This window comes from Ailuropoda melanoleuca, chromosome 15, assembly GCF_002007445.2.
Source record: "Ailuropoda melanoleuca isolate Jingjing chromosome 15, ASM200744v2, whole genome shotgun sequence".
Classification (NCBI taxonomy): Eukaryota; Metazoa; Chordata; class Mammalia; order Carnivora; family Ursidae; genus Ailuropoda; species Ailuropoda melanoleuca.
In genome coordinates this window covers 4543211-4563724 of record NC_048232.1, presented here as the reverse complement: position 1 = coordinate 4563724, position 20514 = coordinate 4543211, and the positions used below count along the sequence as shown (strand labels likewise).

The following is a 20514-nucleotide window of genomic DNA, read 5'->3' as shown; positions in this document are numbered from 1 at the left end:
TTAGTTTATTAACGGGAGAAGGAGAGGAGGGAGCAGAGGCATTAGTTGACTATAATAATGCTCATAGGAATGAACCAATTTCCAATAGTTAAAAAGAGGAAACTGAAGGCAAAAATATCCAAGAGAACACAAAACATGAACCTTCCTAAATACGGAAAGACATACCAAAGCAAAAATACACAGGCAAAACAAATAAGGAAATAAAATAGAGCATATAATGAAAGACAGCATGCTACTGTTTAGCCAAGAGAATGGGACATACAAATATACATGCAATTGCTTCTATTTTTAAAAAGTGAAAGAATAAACCATAAAATTTAAAAAAGGAAAAAAAGGAATTTGTACGGAAGAAGTAGAAGATCCAGGAATAGAAACAAGAATCCCGTGGAACTGACTTTGAAATTCCATATAGTTTCGTTACGCAATTATAAGAAAAATTAAGTTTAAAAAGTAGTTCTTAAAAACTGAAAATAAAAAGGAACAAGTGAGTTGTTGCCATAATTACACATAGAAAAGTACTAGGTCAGGGGCACCCGGGTAGTGCAGTTAGTTAAGCATCCAACTCTTGGTTTTGGCTCAGGTCATGAACTCAGTGTCCTGGGACTGAGCCCCACATTGGGCTCCACACTCAGTGGGGAGTCTGCTTGAAGATTCTCTCTCTCTCTCCCTGCTCACTCTCTACCTCTCTCAGAAAAAAAAAAAGTACTAGTTCAATAATTTAAAAACATAGTAACTTGTACATACTATAACTTATATGTAAAAACAAAAAATCTGAAAAATAAAACATGCAATGTTTCCAGTAATTGTCTCATTTATAATATGCAGTAGCGATTTGCAGTAATGTAGACTGTTGTCTTTGAACTGTGAGTAAATCAAGTGAGTAATTATGTCAGCATCCCCAAGACTCAGATTTTTGGTGTGGCTGAGAGATCTAGATAGTAAGATTAATGTAACTGAGTAAAAAACACTGTAGTCTTGAATCTGAGATATCAGTACAAACTCAAAATCTATTGTATCTGAAAAAGTGATTTACATTTCCTAACTTTGTCCATTAAAAAGGCACAGAAATAAGAATCAAAACGCAGCCACGGAGTGTTCATAATGCCCAGGTTTAAGCCTCTACCATTTCCTAAGGAAACCAGGGTTTTTAAGAAATGACTGTTTCCAGGTATAGAGCAGAAACAACAACAAAATGTACAATACACTGCATTCCTTAAATTTACATTATGTTAAATGTCAATTATATCTGAAAACTGGGGGAAATAAGTACATTGGAGCCACCCTGAAGCCAAAGGGTAATTTGAGCATTCTAAGAGTAATAACTGAAATGGATCAAAACACTACAAATGTGCTAATATCTTTACGCTCATAATCAACTTAAGAAGAAAATATCATTAATTACTTTTAGAGAATTTTAATGAACAAAACTAATCACTTGAAATTGATACAAGGAATCAAGCACTTGTCCTACCTTTAGTATAAGTACCTCGTAGCAACCAAATGCTGAGGGGAGTTTTTGCTCTTTTCTTTTTTTTTAAAGATTTTATTTATTTGAAAGAGAGCATGAATGAACGGGGGTGGGGGGTGGGGGAAGGAAGAGAGAGAAGCAGGCTCCCCACTGAGCAGGGAGCCTAACATGGAGCTCTATGTGGGGCTCGATCCCAGCACCCTGGGATCATGACCCAAGCCAAAGGCAGATGCTTGACAAACTGAGCCACCCAGGCGCCCCAAGGGGAGTTTTCTTTTTATGGAAGTATTCTAGTTAATAAATATAACTGATAAAGGTACAATGTTACCACTCTGCAGCCCTTAATGAGTAAATAAATCTAGGCAATGATAATTAGTTTTGACAACATCACAAAAAGACACGATGTACCTTCCAAGGGAAGTACAGAGGCCAAAACAATCTCTAGATTTATCAGTTTATTAGGAATAAAGGGAAGAGAGGAACATAAGAAAGGATACCATGGAGATGCAATCATGAATATGCAGGCTATGAAGGGCTCTACATACGCTTTCTTCTTTAACAATAAAAAATTCTAAAAAAAAAAAAAAAGCTAGATTGGGAACCTACAGATTAAAAGACACTGAAGAGACATAATCACAATGTATGGACCTTATATGAATTTCAATTCAAACAGACAAAATGAACAAAATCAAAACAAAAAAGGTGTAAGACAAATCAAGGGAAGTGTGAACACTCAATCTGATGATACAGATAAAATGAAACAACGTAAAGGATTTTCTTCAAATAATCCAGGGGAGAGGAGGCAAGTAGAGAGATTAAATGAGAATCATCTGATCCCATGATGCGAACTGCCCAAGTTGGGATAAACAAAAGAAGGATTATCTTTAAGTAGATTTGACCATGGACTCTATTGTGACAAACTATAAATACTGTCTATTTCTGTAGGTACTCTGATTTGAAGCATACTTAAAAATAGGGTTGCCATTTCACCCTTTTTTTCTTTCTTTGAATACAGAATTTTTAAATGTAACTAAAGCTGTTTTGCAAAAAGCCTACCACTTAAAACAGAGTTCTTCCATAAACATATTGTGTATGTACACATGCCAACTCCCCCCGCTGCCAAATCTGGTTTGCTGGATTTGGTAAAATGTTGATGGGCAGACCTATAAAAATTTGTCATCATCACACATGATGCAAACATTTTTAAATCTCACTTAAAAAATATATAACTTTTATGTAACAATCTTTAAAAAGGTTCCTTGAAATCAAGACGGTTCTGTAAAGTTTGCCAACAGACAGAAATGGACTAAGTGATTCCACAGATACTAGGTTTTGGGACTTAACTACAATTTTAAATAAAAGGATACACAATTATTTTTTAAGTGTGAACTGGATTTTAGTTTGTCATATGTCACACATTGGAAACACACGGCCACGTCTGACCTGCAGACGAGCTGTTTGGTTTGCATGGTCCAACATATAAAGATTGGGAGATTTCACAAAAAAATCCAGATTTTGACAGTCCTACAAGCCGCCATGGGCTGGAGCACAGTAGCCACTGCCTCTTGCAGGAAGGCGCGTGTCTCTTACCTACCCCAGTCCCTCCCTTCCTTCCTCCTTGCATACATCGTAGGCATTTGAGTGCGAGATCACTAGCTAAAGCCTAACATTGTTCTTAGGGAGGCTTTTACCTCATTCTTAACAAAGAAGTACAACAGAAAAAAGAAGATATCTATAAGAGCCCATATTATTCAGTTTTGCACTTACAATTTTTTAAAAAATTAGCATTCATTATCCTTATAGCACACACAAATATGCTATCTGCATATTTTTAAATGCTTTTCTTTGACAGAGCAGGAAGGCTTACCTTTAGATCAAGGCTGTTAAGGCTTACGACATCATCATCTTTCGCTCTCCGCTTTCTTTTCTATATGAAAAAAAGATTTCATTCTTATATAGAAGGAATGCATGTTACTTCATTAAACAAAGACTCCATAAAACCAGAAAAATCACTTTAAAAAAGTGAAGCTGTACTCATAAAATTATTTTTGAAAAAAATTATTTTTGAGGGATGCTCATAAATTCTCTCTAGCATATTTACGGTTTAAATAGTCCCCCTGGCCTGATTCATCTCATGCTTCAACGTTCCACCCTATTAAAAAACCTTATATAAAGTTTTTTCAGAGCAGAACTCTTATATAAGTCAGGGGCTGACTGTACTTGTTAGAGAAAAAGGAAAATATGTTCTAAACATAAAGGCAACGAGTTTTTTTTTTAAAAACGAACACATTATTTATCCTATGGAAGGGGGAGGGTCTTCACTAGAAAAAATATACCCTTTTCTCATAGCCCAAAGTAATTAAGTCCTGTTGCCTGAAGCAGGATTTATCTGCTGGAAGACAACACACTCCTAGTTATCATTCACCATCCTCACTTAGCCCTGCTGGTGCCCACAGTGGCAGAACTGTGTACAATCTCATTTCTGTCCTTCATCACTATTGAAGAAGAATCCTTAAGTAACACATCACCCACTCACAACCTCAAAATAACTTTTCAGATTACCTGTGACACAGTTTAACTCTTGTAAACTCTCAAAACTGACCAGCCAGGGTTCCATTCCAGGACCTGACTCCACCCCAAGGAGAAACTGGTGGTAGAGTGGAATCAAAATGGAGCAGGACAGGGACAACAGAGAAAAGGAAAGACAGAGTCCAGATGAAAGTGGGGAAAATAGATGGAGCCTGGGAATCACAGAAGCAAGGCACCATAAAAAGAAGAGAGCAAGCTCTGTGAATTTTAGAAAATTTATCTGAACCAAGCCTCTTTGTAAAGTTCAGAAAAACTAAATTCACATTAAAATGAACAGAAAATTCTCCAAGTCAAATCCTACACAAAATAACTCTAAGAAAAAAGGGAAAAGGGGAAGAATAACATCCCTACAGGGAATAAAAGCACTCCAAAACGAAATGCTCTAAGAAGCAGAGCAAAACTATGACATACTATTCCAAAGTTAGCTAAAAGACATCAAGAAAATGATAGAAGACCTGAAAGAACAATATAAATCAGGATTAGAAAAAACCTAAAAATGAGGTGACAAGAAATCTTTATTGATCCTAAGGTCATATCCAGAAGATCTAGAAAAATATGAATAATATGATCCTAATTTTGAAAAAACAAAGCAAAGATCCTGCATATGTGTATCTTATTTGTGAGGCTGTGTGTGTGTGTGTGTAAATATATGAGCAAAACACAGAGGGATAGGTATGGTATTGCTGACGTGGATTAGAGTGGAGGTTGGGGACAGAAGGCTTGACTGGGGAGAAGGGAGGAAAGGAGGAGGAAAATGCCAAGCAAAAAGGAGTGTACTGAGGGGAAAAACTCGTTCATGACTGTACTTACGCATTTATATAAAACTATGTACATGTGTTTGCATTTGTATAAGGACATTTAACAGATTTTAAAACATTCTACTATATTTTCTTTTAAATATTTTAAAGCTTTGCTTTTCCTATTTACATATTCAATCCATCCAGAATTTATTTGTTTGTATATGGTATGAGATGGCACAGCTAACTGTCCCCACTGCTAATACCATTGTTGCAGGCACCATTCCTTCTAATGTCTACAATGCAGTAAGTTCTCATACATATGTCAGTTTTTGGGTTCTTGATCTTATAGCATTGGCCTATTTACCTAGACCTTCATCCACACTGTGGTTCCATAATTACTGTACCTGGGGAGTAAGCCTTAATAGCTAATACAGTAAGTCATATGTTCCCTGACTTGCACAATACTTTTGCTGTTCTGGGTTTCTACTTTTCTTCCTGAATTGTAGAATGAGATCTCTTATACTCTAATGGGATTTCTATCAGAACTGCACTGAATTTATAAATTAATGGGGGGAGTACTAACATTTTTATGTTATTGAGTCTTTCCTTGCGTGACTATCTTTCCATTTGATTTGGGGTCTATGTTCTTTATTAATGCTTTCCAATTTGTCCCATAAAAATCTCACAGATCTTTTCAAAGATTTATTCATAGTTTTAAAAATTGTTTTTATTTCAGTAAAAGCATCTTTACAACTTATATCTGTTTATTGAGAGCATATATACACATTTTATTGAATTCTTGTTATAAATTTTATAGCCAGTAATCTTGCTTGAACTCTTATTAGTTCTAATAGTTGCTACTAATATTCTCTGGGATATTCATTCTATGTAGAAAGTCATATTGTCCCTAAGTAATGAAATCCTACTGTACCTTCCTTTCTAATTTGAATACCACTTGTTTTCCTGTCTTACTGTGTTGGCTAGAAGCACCAGTACAACGCTGGGACATGGTGACAGCAGGTTTTTCAAAACTTTACAGTAATGTTTCTAACATACTATTATTACAAAACATGTTGTTTGTGGCAGGTCTCAGGCTAAGGAAGTTCTATTTTATTCCCAGTTTGCCAAGAATTTTATCATGATTGGGCGCTGATTTTTTTATCCATTCTCATTTTTCCTTCTATTTTCTTTGGTTCTTTCCACTGTTCTTTCTCTAATTACTTGAGTTAGATGCTTACTTTTGTTCTTTTCTTTTCTTAAACTATGTATGTGAAAGTTTATAAATCTCCCTTTTAGTACTCCTTAACCACATTCCAAATGTTTTAATACATGAACTATGAGCTATTTCTTCCGTCACGGGAGAACTCTACAAAAGTGTTTTTCCCAAGTGGGATCTCCCCATTCCAAAGGGCATGCAAGATATCTTCCTTGGAGTGCAGGAGGAAAATGTTAGAACTTCTATTTTTATGTATTTATTAATCCTTAAATATAAACTTTACTAATATTTAATACATCAATTATGCACTCATCATCACCCACATTATAAGGTTAGACAATGGTGATCTACAGCTTCCAGAAATTGACCTCACATTGTGAAAACGTCATAGCTATTTGAAATACAGACTTACACTCACGATCATGAACTCTACCTTAGGTTGAGTGCTGTGCTCTGAGTTATTAGCTAATAATGGTGGTACATACATAAAAATCCTAAATAAATAAATACATCAGGTGTACATGTTCAAAATACTTTTGCTGATAGGTTTGCAAAATCAAGTTTGGAGACACTTCTCTACCAAAGATTTTCTGTTTGAGTTTAGGCTTATCAACTACTAAGGGAAAAAAACCAAGATGAAAAAAGTCTCAAGGAGAATAAAGAATTGTATTAAAATCGGGAGACTCTTGCTATGAACGCTTTACTGACCAATTAACATAAGCAACTGGTATAAGAGTACAGAAATCTCAAACAAAAGTCCCCAACAGAAATATAAATTAAATACAAAAGAACAGAGTGCAAATTAAATATGTATTGCTGAACCCATCAGCAGATGAACAGGTAAAGCCTGGCAAATAGAAACAGAATGATTTTTGCTATTTTCTCCAAATAAGAAAACATAAGAATCATGTTCTATTTGTACATACATTATTTATATGAGTATTATAAGGTAATGAGTTTTTAATTACAAAAAGAATCAACTGGTGTCATTCCGCAAAGTCAGATGCCTCTGTGAAGTCTCATTCTAAAAATAATGAAACTAGGATATTAGGTGATTAATAACAGAAAATAATTCATTCATCATATATATCATCTGCAATCATTTTTATATTTTCAACCAAGAGAAAAGCTGTTAGAGTATGTGCATAAAAACAACTTCATGTTTCATAATATAGTCTCTTAATTTTAAAACTGGTAGGAATAAGAGAAAGGACTGCATAAGGTTAAAAATAAATAGATGTGATACTTTTCTAAATATGTTTTATATTTAATTGAAATAAAAGTCATTTTTAGCTCGTTAGCAGAAGAGAAAAGAATTAAATTAGGCTGCCGAAGATGTCGACAGAAACTCTGTACCTCAAGATATTCAGAGAAGTACAGACAACTGAGTTGTATACCAGATAGAAAGACAACCTAGGAATTAATTCTAGGAATTAATTCTATCAATGTCTTGACATAAAATACCCAGGTAGCTACTCACCAAAGTGAAGTCCCAATGGGGGCCAGGTGTTAAAAATGTGAAGGAACTACCTCTCCGAAGGGAATATCTGTTAAAAAAAATTCAAGCAATAAATAAACTGAGAGTAAGTTTAGTAAAATAAAGCACTAGATAGATAAAAAGCTATCTTTTTCATAGGTTCAAAATTATTTAAAGTAGCCTTACTAGTCATTCAATTGTAGAAATATAAATGAGGGTATGCAAAAAAAAAAATATCAGGGTATAGGTTTTGGTCATTTTACAAAAGTGAACGGGCCTTTATAAAACTAGTGGACATATTAAAAATAATTCACCAAACCAAGCAGAGTTATTTTAAGAACATATATGTGGTTCAAAAGTAAGAAATCTATTTATATACTATATTATACTCATATGTTTAAAAAAAAAGCATTAAATGATGCAAAAATTATTTAATAAAATTAAACATGCATGCCTAATATTTTAAAAACAATAAAAGGATGCTCAACATAATAAATAAAACCTGAATGCATTTAATTTGCATTTCATGTTTATATCTCTTCCATGTGCTGATTTTTTTAAAATTATGGTTTAATTAACCAAATAAAGAATTCTGAAAACTATATGAGACAAAGATCTCAAGTAAGATTTTGACTAAGATTTTGTTATTATAAAGTGAGATTTTTCTTCTGTTTATCTTTCCATTCAAGAGAATCCTTTTAACAAAAACCTGTCTTCACCTTTATAAAATATAAACCTCTATGTTTATAAAACATGTAGAAAAATCACAAAATACAGCTAGCTCAAGAAATAAGGTTTATAAACTATACTTACCATTAATCTCTTCAGATGTAAATAAATATAAAATAAATAGGTTTTCCCCTTGTATAGGAATAAAAGAGAAAAGCAAAGGCTATTTATTCAGCTCGCCAGAGGCAAGGGAGTGAGCCACCATCACTTGTGTTCAGGCAGACTCAAAGGCAGGCTAAAGAGTGGGAAAGCTTCACAGTGGAAAAAAGGGAAGGTTTCAAGTATGCCCTGATTGGAGGCTGTTGGCATGGGAAGCTGAAGGTAAGCTAAGCAGGAGTGGGACATCCTATGTGACTGGCACGGGGATACACATTTGGCTTGCTCTGATTGGTTCAAAGTTGGAAGCAAGGATTAAAAATTAGGGAACCTGGCAGTTATTGATCATGTCCTGGTCACTTTTTTGTTAAAAGTTCAGCTTTCTGGATTATAAGTCATTCTCCATTTGTATATGCAATCCACTTCCTGGATCCTCATGGTCTTTGTTCACTCTAAGTTACAGAAATGGCACAGATGGCTATTACACCTACATGAATTTACAAGTTTAAATCAAATACAAGGTAGTTTTCTAAGCCAAATATAAAGCAGAAGTTTGTTCATATTTTGACAAGGAAAACAAGGGAAGATGGCTACAAGGAGAAAGAGGATGTCAAAAGACTCCACCGAAGAATTGATATTTAAGCAATTCTAAAGCCAAATCAAAGAGAAATAGCAATTAGCATAGCATAGGAGAGCCAGGAAGGGTTTTTGGGCAGAGGGAACAGTGTAAGTTAAGGGGGAGTGAAATGAATTATATTCAGGAAACTGCAAGTAGTTCCTTATGTTTGGGTACCAAAAGAAATAAGGAAGGGCTAGATAAAAGGTCTTACATAACAACCCTTAAAGAGTATGGACTTGATCTTGAATATGTATGGTGGCAGCAATCAGCTACTGAATTCTAAGTAATAAGAAGAATGAACCGGAAGGCAGCCGGACTGGTTGGGAAGACCCATCAGGAGGCAGCTCCCATATTGCTTACAATAGACAGCAAGGGGCTGAAGCAATAGCAATAAAGTTAGGAGAAGCACATTAGAAAGAGGGCTCACTGACAGAACTGGCAGATTTTCCCCCTCTTCCTCCCTATGCCAGCTCAGTTTCCATGAAGGTTCCTGGCATAGTGAAATACAGTTCCACTACTAATCACCATCATCACCACCACCACCACCACCACCACCACCACCACCACCACCACCATCATCATCATAAAAAGAAAGATCTTAAGATATTTAAGCAAACATTTCCTAAATAATTGTTTGTGAAAGACTAAAACACAGTTAAGAACTTTATTACTCTTAAAGCTCATTTTTTCTTCCCCTGAGGGCCTCTTTAGTGGAGCAAGATAACTTAAGGAACTGATTTTTCTTGCCACTGCAGAAAAAGTAACAATGAAGAAAACAGTATGATTTTTGATAAGACACTGGAATGAGATATTTAGTTTAAACCAACATGACATGTGAAATGCATTATAATTCTAAACAATACAAAGATACAATATTATAAACAATGTTAAAAGATTATAGGAAAAACAGCACCTTCATACCAAGTGTATCCATGGATTACGCTTTTTAAAAACACTACTGGAGGTAAGTGCTATCATATACTACATGGTTAATAAGAGCACCAGTGTGGACTGGGTTGAGAAGCATCAATTACGATTTCTCATAAGATTATTTTTAATCCAGTGGAAATATTCATTACAAAGTAGTAGTCATAGTGGCATTTAAAATATTCAACAGGGGCGCCTGGGTGGCTCAGTCGTTAAGCTTCTGCTTCGGCTCAGGGCGTGATCCCAGAATCCTGGAATCGAGCCCTGCATTGGGCTCCCTGCTCCACCGGGAGCCTGCTTCTTCCTCTCCCACTCCCCCTGCTTGTGTTCCCTCTCTCGCTGGCTGTCTCTCTCTGTCAAATAAATAAATGAATAAACTCTTTAAAAAATAATAAAATAAAATATTCAATAAATGTGTCCTTAAGCCCAATTTTAAGGAGAACACAGAACCAAAGTTATTCATTTCTTTAGTCCCTAGAATCAACCAAACTGACCTCAATGAATTTGATGTTTGAAAGCTGGAAAGAAAAATAGCTCTTAGGAATTTCAAATAGGTCAACTAACTGGAAAAATATTTCCAATCAGATGGCAAGATTCTTTCCAGTACAAGCTGTAATCAGTTTTATAGTTATGCTATTTTTTCCCAATTTAATAACAAGTACCTTTTTGAATACCCATGGAAAAAAAGAACCCAATAAACAAACTGTGCCCAGCAATCATGTAAGAGTGCCAACTTTTAAAAATCTTGGAAAGATACACAGTCATCTTTCATAGGGGTCAGAGTCCAAATGTAATAGCTATTTTAAATCCTTGTGGGAAAAAATTTTTTGATTTCATAAAATGTTAAGACTGTAAGTGGCCTTTCTAGAAGATACAAAGCAGAGTTCATTTAAAGAGATATTAAAGGCTGAAATAAGAAATGACAGTCCTTCATCTTTTCAATAATTTTTGTCCAATCCCCTTTTTTCATATATTCAAACAATTACAACATTTCAGACATAAAATAAACTAATACATGAAGAAACTAGCTTGGTGTATTACATTGTACTTCCTATTAACCCCATTGTGATTATTCCATAGCTAACATCCATACTTCCTTTCCTATCATTTGGTGTTTTTAAACAATGTAAATTATTTTTACACTAAACTAGTTTTAATCTAAACAAAGCATAATTACAATGGTACAGGTGATGTTCAAAAAGAGAAGAATTCTTTTAATTCATTCTTAAGCCAAATCATGTTTTCAAAGATTATGATTTGTGCCATTGCCCTCCTCTATCATGGCAAATAATTAAGAGCTGAATTAGAATTATAAATAGCAGAAAGGTAGCTCAATGAACATTTTCATAAAATGTACTAGACAACATAAATAATTATTCCAATTAAAAAGGAAGAAAATGTAAAGATAATGCCTTATAATAAGGTAGATATTTAGGGGTTTACAATGAAGAACCACCAAAATGAATTAGCAAAGTAATGTTTTTAAAAAGCAAGCGAAAGGGGCGCCTGGGTGGCTCAGTCGGTTAAGCATCTGCCTTTGGCTCAGGTCATGGTGCCAGGGTCCTGGGATGGAGCCCCGCATCGGGCTCCCTGCTTGGCAGAGAGCCTGCTTCTATCTTTCCCCGCACCCCTCCCCCACCTTGTGCTCTCTTGCTATCTCTCCCTCAAATAAATAAATGAAATCTTAAAAAATAAATAAATAAAAAGAAAGCAAGATAGGAAGATAGCAGACTAGGTCATTGACATCAGCAAGAAGACCTGAGGCATAGGGCACCTAAAATATGGGAAGGTAGAATTGAAAACTGTGTGCGATGCCTCCAGATCTGTAAGGAGAATTAGTTCCTATGTGGTAAAACAAGAAAAGAATATAGTAGTGCTGAAATCTGGCTGCTAGGCTAAGGAAGCTGGTCCCACACACCAGCAGTGCAACTCAAATAAACGCCCGGGCCTAATCACGAACTACTTCACAAACAGCTAGAATTTAAAAATTTTAATCTGTAAATGCCAAGGGTACCATGGATGTAGAAAGAACAATGTAAACTATTCTCTGCAGTGAACATCTGTTGATATTTGGGGTGCTGAACTACTCAGGTTCTCAGTTTCTTTGCAAATTAGGCAAAAAACAATGACAAATATTACTGAAACTGTTCATTTACTTGGGTCAAACATCTGATGTAGTGGACTGTTTTGACTGCTAAGCATCTTTGCTCTTAAGAAATTGTCTCTTCGCCCACTTTGTAGAGGTTCTGTAGGAGCCAAAACTCACGTAGACTATTACCCCTTACCCTACTAGGGAATTTTCAATTGTTATCTTTGAGCCCCAAATAACAGATACATCTTGGAACATCTCTAAGTCCAGAACACAGCTGAGCATCGAGAAGCCAGCACACACACAAAATGTGGAATTTCAGTTCATATAATGGGATTCTATTTCGCAATAAAACAGAATTAAATATTCATGCGAGCCATAATATGGATGAACTGCAAGATTATAGATGGTATGATTCCATTTATATGAGATGTCCAGAAATATAAATTTATACAGATGGAAAGCAGGTTAAGTGGCTGCCTAGGCTTGGGGTGGAAGTGGGGACTGACTGCACACAAACTTGTAATATCTGTGGTGATGAAATGTTCTATCAGTGGATTGTGGTAACAGTTGCACAACTGTATAAATTCACTAATATTCACTGAATTCACTTAAAATGGGTAAATGTTATCATATGCAAATTGAGACTCCATAAAACTGTTAAAAAATAGTCATTGGATGTGGGAACAAAGAGCCTCAGGAACTAATGTGGGTATCATTTTATTTGTAGCAACTATATAAACAACAATAATAATGACAATCCTGAGTTATCAAGAACTGGCTCAATTATTTGTTTATATGTCCTAATTTGGTTTAAAATACGTTTTGAAAAATAGCCTATCCAAAAAGTTGCATTCCCTTAAAGGGAACAGGAATTCTTAGATGTGAGTTTATACTACAGCTAGCCTGGCTTAAGACTGTGCCTTTAACCCTGGATATCATTCTACAAATTCATCAATATTACGGGAAAAATAAAATTTACAGAGTTCACTACTGGTAGATCATAGGCATGAGATTATTATTTTTTTAACTTTTAACTTTTATTTATTTGAGAGAGAGAGAGTGAGCATGAGCATGATAGTGGGCAAGGGGAGAGAGACAAGCAGGCTCCCTGCTGAGCGCAGAGCCTGAGTGGGGGGGAGCGGTGGATTGAACTCAGGATCCTGAGATCATAACCTGAGCAGAAATCAAGGGTCGGTGGCTTAAGTGACTGAGCCACCCAGGCACCCCATACTATTACCTTTGTACCAATGGAGAGCATTATTTCAAATCTTTTAAAAGGAGTATGTTATAAAATCCTTAGAAGGCTTCGTATGGATTTATACTTCTGCTATAAAAGTAATGTGTAATATTCAGTGGATTCTCCTAAGGCCCCAAAGGCAGAAATAGAATTATTTAAACGTTATTTACATCTAGTAATTGTAGTATTTGCATAGAAAAGCTCCTTAAATGTGGTTACATGAGTGATGGTAATTGTTTTACTGGTTAATGCTACTAATCCATCCCTTTAGAGACATTTTGTGGAGGAAGCATGGCAAACAGAACATTAAATTAGGAGTTAGGTAATACAGGACAAACATTTTCCGGTATCTAGCTGTGAAATTTCACAGAACTTCACATTCTCATCTATAAAAGAAGTTGTGCTAAATTCTAAGGCCCTCTTGGTACTAAAATGGATTAGTCAATGTTTCTTAGAGTTAATAACAGCAGCAAGAAATTTATGGAATGCCTGTTAAGTTCCAGGCACTATTATAAGCATTTAGATGTTTATATGAGTTCTATGCATTGACTCATAATCCTTACAGCAACTATATAAGGCAGGTACTTATAAATGAGGTATAAAAGAAGAGGCTGGCAGCAAGGATCAATAAAACTGATCAAGGCCTCAAAACAGTCAGTGGCAGTATCAGGATTTAAACCCAATCAGTCTGGTCTAGCACTACGCTGTTAAAGATTATATGACACCACCTCCACAAGAGCTGACAACAGAGCTAACTGCTAATATTCTTTGATAGACAGTAAATCAGTGATAGTTCCAGTGTTTCCTGCAAAAAATACCAATAATGATACCTAATATTCATGGAGCATTTGCTATGTCTAGGTACTGTTCTAATGCTTTCTATGAATTATGTCGGATAATTTTCACAACCTTATGAGATAGATCCTGTGAAGTAAGATTTAAAAAGATTAAGTCTCAAGAGCCAGAGTTTGAACCCAGGAAGCCTGACTGTAAAGACCATACTAATATTTTATTTGGCTGTGTCTCAGTCTAAAAGAATGTACATTCCCAGAGAAAGTAATTAGATGAATCAAAGCTGGGACCAGAACAGACTCAGCATCAGGGAAATGAGGCCGGGAAAGCAGGCCTTCTTCTGAGCTCTGAATCATATGGCAGGGGCCAGGGCTGTCAGTAGACAAGACCCTTTCCTGCTACCCAGAACAAAAAGGGAGGGACGTAAGGGGAGAAAGGATTTGAGAGGCCTGCCATAGAACCTACACAGAAGCTTACACTCTACTGGATTCTAGCTATTTCTACTTTCTTCCCCCTAATTATCTCTCCCCTGCCATAGCCTATAGCAGTCACCACACATATGATATGTTCCCCGCAAAATCAGTATTTAGCTGAGGCAAACCAGCTTCATAATCCTTTATTTAAGGATTAATTACTAGCAATGGGTGTGGGTGGACATGAGCTCCAGACCTGTGGGTCAGGTTGATTAAAGGGTGGGCATGCCTGTGTACGTGTGTGAGCGTACACACACACACACACACACCCTGTACTGACTAGTTTCACTTTAAATTCCCGACCACAAATTTCAGGTAGGTCTTTACTCTGGCCCAGCAATGCTGTTACATTTCCCTTGTCACTTCCTCTCCTACTCTTGGAAATAACAATTTCAAACCTTTCTCTCCTTACTCTTCCAATACTCCCTCCCCAACCCCACCTCACTTTCAGCTTATGACTTTGCATCTTATAAAATTATATCCTCCACACTTATATTGTTCAATCTACCAACATACCCTAAACTTTTTCCTCTCTTTTTTTTTTTTTTTTTTTTACAATGTATAAGCTCTATTAACTAAGACCAAACCCTCCAATTATACACTGGGTTATATCTTCTTTTCTCTACTCTTAAAAGAAGCCAGAGACAAAACACATTAACTTCAAAAAACCCCAATAATTAGATATTGAAATGTAAATAGATAAAATCCAACAATTTAAAGATAAAAATTGCTAGAGGAAGATCCTTTCTGAATAAGGGCACCCAGTCAGTGTAATAAGGTCTTGAGGAAAAGCAATTGTGTGATTAATGGATTTGTAAACTGAATTAGCTGTTCATTTTCAGAGAACAGTATCTTTACTTGAGGGAACCATTAACAGACAAACTATCATTATTTGGACTTGGGTATTTTGCAGGCATTTACTCTACAATGAAGCATTGCTGCCAATAATAAAAATTTGTGCTTTCAAATGAAAATTAGAATTTTTGAAAACTGTATCCATCACTGTGAGCAAGACACCTCAACACTTCAAAGGCTTTTCACACGAGACTGGTGATTATATAAATGACTGTGATTTTTTGATAACATGTTAGTATATATCAACTTTTGGAAGATCTGCATAACTCAGTACACTGATATTTTCTAAATGACAAATACATGTCACGAAATCATGGATAAGTAAAATAGATCTATTCAAAAATTTAAGACAGTGGATTTTAAGGTTAACAGAGAATGAAAAGTTCATCGATACATTTCAGATTCAGAACTGCAGCCAAACTTTAAGAAACTACCACTTGTCAAGTTCTGGTGTATTATCAAAGAAGAGTATCCATAATTGTCTAAAAAGACTATTAAAGAACTCATGCACTTTGAACTAAAAACCTGTGTCAGGGCAGATTTTCTTTATATACTCATATACTTCATTCTCTAAAGACTTCATCTTTATATACTACAAGAAACAGATATAAGAATCCTGCTCTCTTTTGTTAAGCTAGATATCAGAAATCTATGAAACTTATAAAAACTCCAGACTTCCCACTGATTTTTTTGTTTTCAAAAATCTCTATTTTAAAATATGTCGTTTATGCAAATGTAACGGATCTGACTGCTTAAAAAAATTTTAACAAATTAATCATCTTTAATAACTACAATCCACATCAACAGAAGCTGTTTGGTGTCCTCAATAATTTTAAAGAGTGTACAGAAGTTGTGACACCACAAAAACGAGAACTGTTGCCCTAGAAAAAGCCTGTACAGGCGCAGGAAGAAAATGTACACCCAAATATACCTTATACAATATGCCAAATAAACTCCTGAATTATGGAAAAAGACTTAAAACTATTACAGTTAATAATATTTCATTGTATAAAAGTATCATAATGTATTTAATTTCCTTCCAGTTTTTTGTATTTATTACAAAAATGGGTTGTAATACATTTTCTTGCACATACACCCACATATACTTACACAATTACTTTCTTAAGATATATATTCCTATATGTATAGTGCTCAGTTTCAATACATGCAGTATTAAAATTTTGTTTTATCTGCCAAATTTCTTCTACAACATCCATGTAATGGGAGTACCAGAGGAGAGAAAGGAGCAGAAAAAATATTTGAAGGAATAATGCCTGAAAATTTCTCAAATTTACTGAAAAACAATAACCTACACATCCAGAAAGCCCAGTGAACTCCAAGGAAGATAAATTCAAAAAGATCCACAGACGTATCACAGTAAAAATGGTCAAACACAGGAGAAAATCTTAAAAGAAGCTAGAGAAAAATGACTTGCTACTTACAAGGTACTCCCAACAAGATTAATGGCTGACCTATCAGCAGAAACAACAGAAACCAGAAAGCAGTGGGATGCCATATTCAAAGTGCTCAAAGAAAAAGACTTGACAAAGAATCCTATATCCAGCAAAACTATCCTTCAAATATGAAGGTGAACTACAGACATTATTAGATAAACAAAAACCAAGAAAATTTGTTGTTTGTAGACCTGTCTCACATACTAAAGGAAGTATTCAGGCTAAAAGCAAGGGAGCCTACATGGTAATTTGAATCTACCCGAAAAGACAAAGAGCACCAATAAAATCAATTTAAATGAGGAAAAAAAATCCATAAAAAAATTAAAATATCATAAATTAGAAAACATTCACTTAATGCAAAAGAAAGCAATAAAGGACAAACAGAGAAACTAAGGTCATATATAAAACAAAAAGTAAAATAGCAAGTAAATCAAACCATATCAATAGTTAACATTAAATGCTGAGTGGAGGGGCGCCTGGGTGGCTCAGTTGTTAAGAGTCTGCCTTTAGCTCAGGTCATGATACCAGGGTCCTGGGATCGAGCCCCACATTGGGCTCCCTGCTCAGGGGGAAGCCTGCTTCTCCCTCTCCCACTCCCCCTGCTTGTGTTCCCTCTCTCACTGTGTCTCTGTCAAATAAATAAAATCTTAAAAAAAATAAAAATAAAAAATAAATGCTGAGTGGAATAAATCACCCAATCAAAAAAAAAACAGATTGTTAACTTGGATTTAAAAAAAAAGAAACAATCCAACTATATATCATTGACCCTTAAACAATGTGGGGTTAGGGGGACGTCATGACCTCTCATCCATGAGGTCAAAAATCCATGTTTAACTTCTGATTCTTGGAAAACTTAATTACTAATAGCCTTCTGTTGACCAGAAGTCTTAACTATAACATAAATAGTAGATTAGCACATATTTTGTATGTTATATGTATTATATACTGCATTCTTACTATAAAGCAAGCTAAAGAAAAGAAAATATTAAGAAAATCATAAGGAAAAGAAAATATATTTACAGTACTGTAAAAAATCCATGTATAAGTGGACTGACTCGTGCAGCTCAAACCCGCGTTGTTCAAGGGTCAACTATGCCATCTATAGGAGACATACTTCAGCTTCAAAGATACAAATAGCTTGAAAGTAAAAAGAAAAATATATCATGCAAATGGCAAACCATAAGAAAGCTACACTGGCTATATTAGTATCAGACACAATAGACTTTAAAACAAAAAACAGTTACCAGAGACAAGAGGGGCATTTTATAATTATAAAAGGCTCAACCCATCAGGGAAGAATAACAGTTACAAATATATGTGTATCTAATAACAAAATAAAATACAGGAAGCAAAAACTGACAGAAATGAAGGGAAAAACAGACAATTCAACAACAATAGCTTCAATACCTCATCTTCAATAGTGGTAGAATAACTAGAAGATCAACAAGGAAATACAAAACTTGAACAAACCTATAAACCAACTAGATCTACCAGCCATCTATAGACACTACATCCAAAAGAATATACATTCTTTTCAAATCCACATGAAGCATTCTCCTTGAAAGACTACATTCTAGGGCATAGAACAAAATGTAATATATTTAAAAGGATATAAATTTAATATACTTAAAAGGATATAAATACAAAATATGTTCTCAACCACAGTCAAATGAAACTGGAAATCAACAGGAAAAAAATTGGGAAAGTAACAAATATGTGGAAATTAAATGATGCACGCCTGAATAATCAATGGGTCAAAGAAGAAAGCAAAGGAAATCACAAAATAATCTGAGATTAGTGATAACAAAGACACAAAATATCAAAACTTGTAGGATGCAACTAAAGTAGTGCTTGAGGGGAAATTTATAGCTATAAATTAAGAAAAAGATTTCAAATAAATAATTTTCCATTTTAAGACAATGGATAAAGATGGGCAAACTAAACCTAAAGCAAGCAAAAGGACAGAAGTAATAAAGGTTAATGTAGAAATTAATGAAACATAATAAAAAAACAGTAGAGAAAAATCAATGAAACCAAAAGCTGGTCCTTTGGAAAGATCAACAAAATGGACAAATCTCTAGGCAGACAGACCAAGATAAAAAGACTCAAATTACTAGAAACAGAAATAAAAGAAGGGGCATTACCACTTATCTTACAAAAATAAAAAGGATTATAAAAGAATACTATGAATAATTGTATGCTGACAAATTAACTTAGATGAAAAGGGCAAATTCCTAAAAAGCACAAACTACTGAAACTGACTTAAGAAGTAGATCTTTAACAAGGGAAGAGACTAAATTAGCAATCAAAAAACCATCCACAAAGAAAAACCCAGGTCCAGATGGCTTTACCCCTGAATCCTACCAGACATTTAAAGAATACCAATTCTTCACTAACTCTTCTAAAAAATGGAAGAGTAGGGAACACCATCCAACTCATGAGACCAGTATTACCCTGATACCAAAACCAGACACAGAAACAAGAATACTACAGACCAATCTCTTGTGAATGTAGACAGAAAAAATCCTCAATAAAATATGAGCAAACTGAGTCCAACAGTATAAAAGTTATACACCATGACCAGGTACGATTTATACCAGGAAGACAAAGTTGTTATTAACACCGAAAAATTAATGTATGGGCACCTGGGTGGCACAGAGGTTAAGCGTCTGCCTTCGGCTCAGGGCGTGATCCCGGAGTTATGGGATCGAGCCCCACATCAGGCTCCTCCGCTATGAGCCTGCTTCTTCCTCTCCCACTCCCCCTGCTTGTGTTCCCTCTCGCACTGGCTGTCTCTATCTCTGTTGAATAAATAAATAAAATCTTTTAAAAAATTTTTTTAAAAAAAGAAAAAAATTAATGTAATTTTATCAATAAAATTTTAAAAATAGTAAAACTGGAGTTGGAGGGAGAGAAGCATTTGACAAATTCCAACATCCTCTCAAGATAAAATCACTCAAAAAGCTAGGAATAGAAGGGAACTTCTCAGTCAGATAACGGCCATCTACAAAACCCCACTGCTAACATAGTTAAAGGTGAAAGACTGGATGCTTTCGCCCTAAGATCAGGAACTCGATAAGGATTTCTAGTCTCAAGGATTCTATTCAACAGTGTCCTGGAGGTTCTAGTGAGGGCAATTAGGGAAGATAAAGAATTAAGGTATCCAGGTTGGAAAAAAAGAAATATCACTATTTTTATTCATTGATGACATAATGTTGTATGTAGAAAATCCTAAAGAATTCACCAAAAAAAACTATCACTTATTAGAATAAATGAATTGAGCAACAGTGCTAGATACAAAAATCAATTGTATTTTTATACACTTGAAATTATGAAATTGTAAATGAAGTTACGAAACAAATTCCATTTGCAATAGCATCCAAAAGAAAAAAAACATTTACGAATTAACTAAGCAAATCGTACAAAAGTCATACTCTGAAAACTACAAAATACTGCTGAAAAGAATTAAAGATCTAAATAGTTGGAAAAACATTCCTTGTTCATAGATCGGAACACTTAACATTGCTAAGATGGCAATACCCCCCACAACTGATCTACAGATTCAGTGTAATTCCCAATTAGAATCCCTGCTGACTTCTTTGTAAAAATTGACAAGCTGGTACTAAAATTCACATGGAGTTGCAAGAGACCCAGAATAGCCAAAAGAGACACGAAAAAGGAAGAACAAAGTAGGACTTATATGCCTCGATTTCAAAACTTACTACAAAGTGATGATAATCAATAAGGTGT

The 20514-nt window shown here is 35.0% G+C and overlaps 1 protein-coding gene across 1 annotated transcript in view; it reads right to left on the bottom strand.

Moving 5' to 3' along the window:
- The window catches only part of NET1 (neuroepithelial cell transforming 1), a 60414-nt gene that overhangs the window by 34465 nt on the left and 5435 nt on the right, over positions 1 to 20514 (bottom strand). Inside the window, exons 2-3 of the mRNA XM_034643576.1 lie at positions 7494 to 7560; positions 3336 to 3395 (exon numbers count right to left, since the gene is read on the bottom strand). Coding sequence (XP_034499467.1) covers positions 3336 to 3395; positions 7494 to 7560 — 127 coding nt within the window. The remainder of the gene's footprint in view (positions 1 to 3335; positions 3396 to 7493; positions 7561 to 20514) is intronic.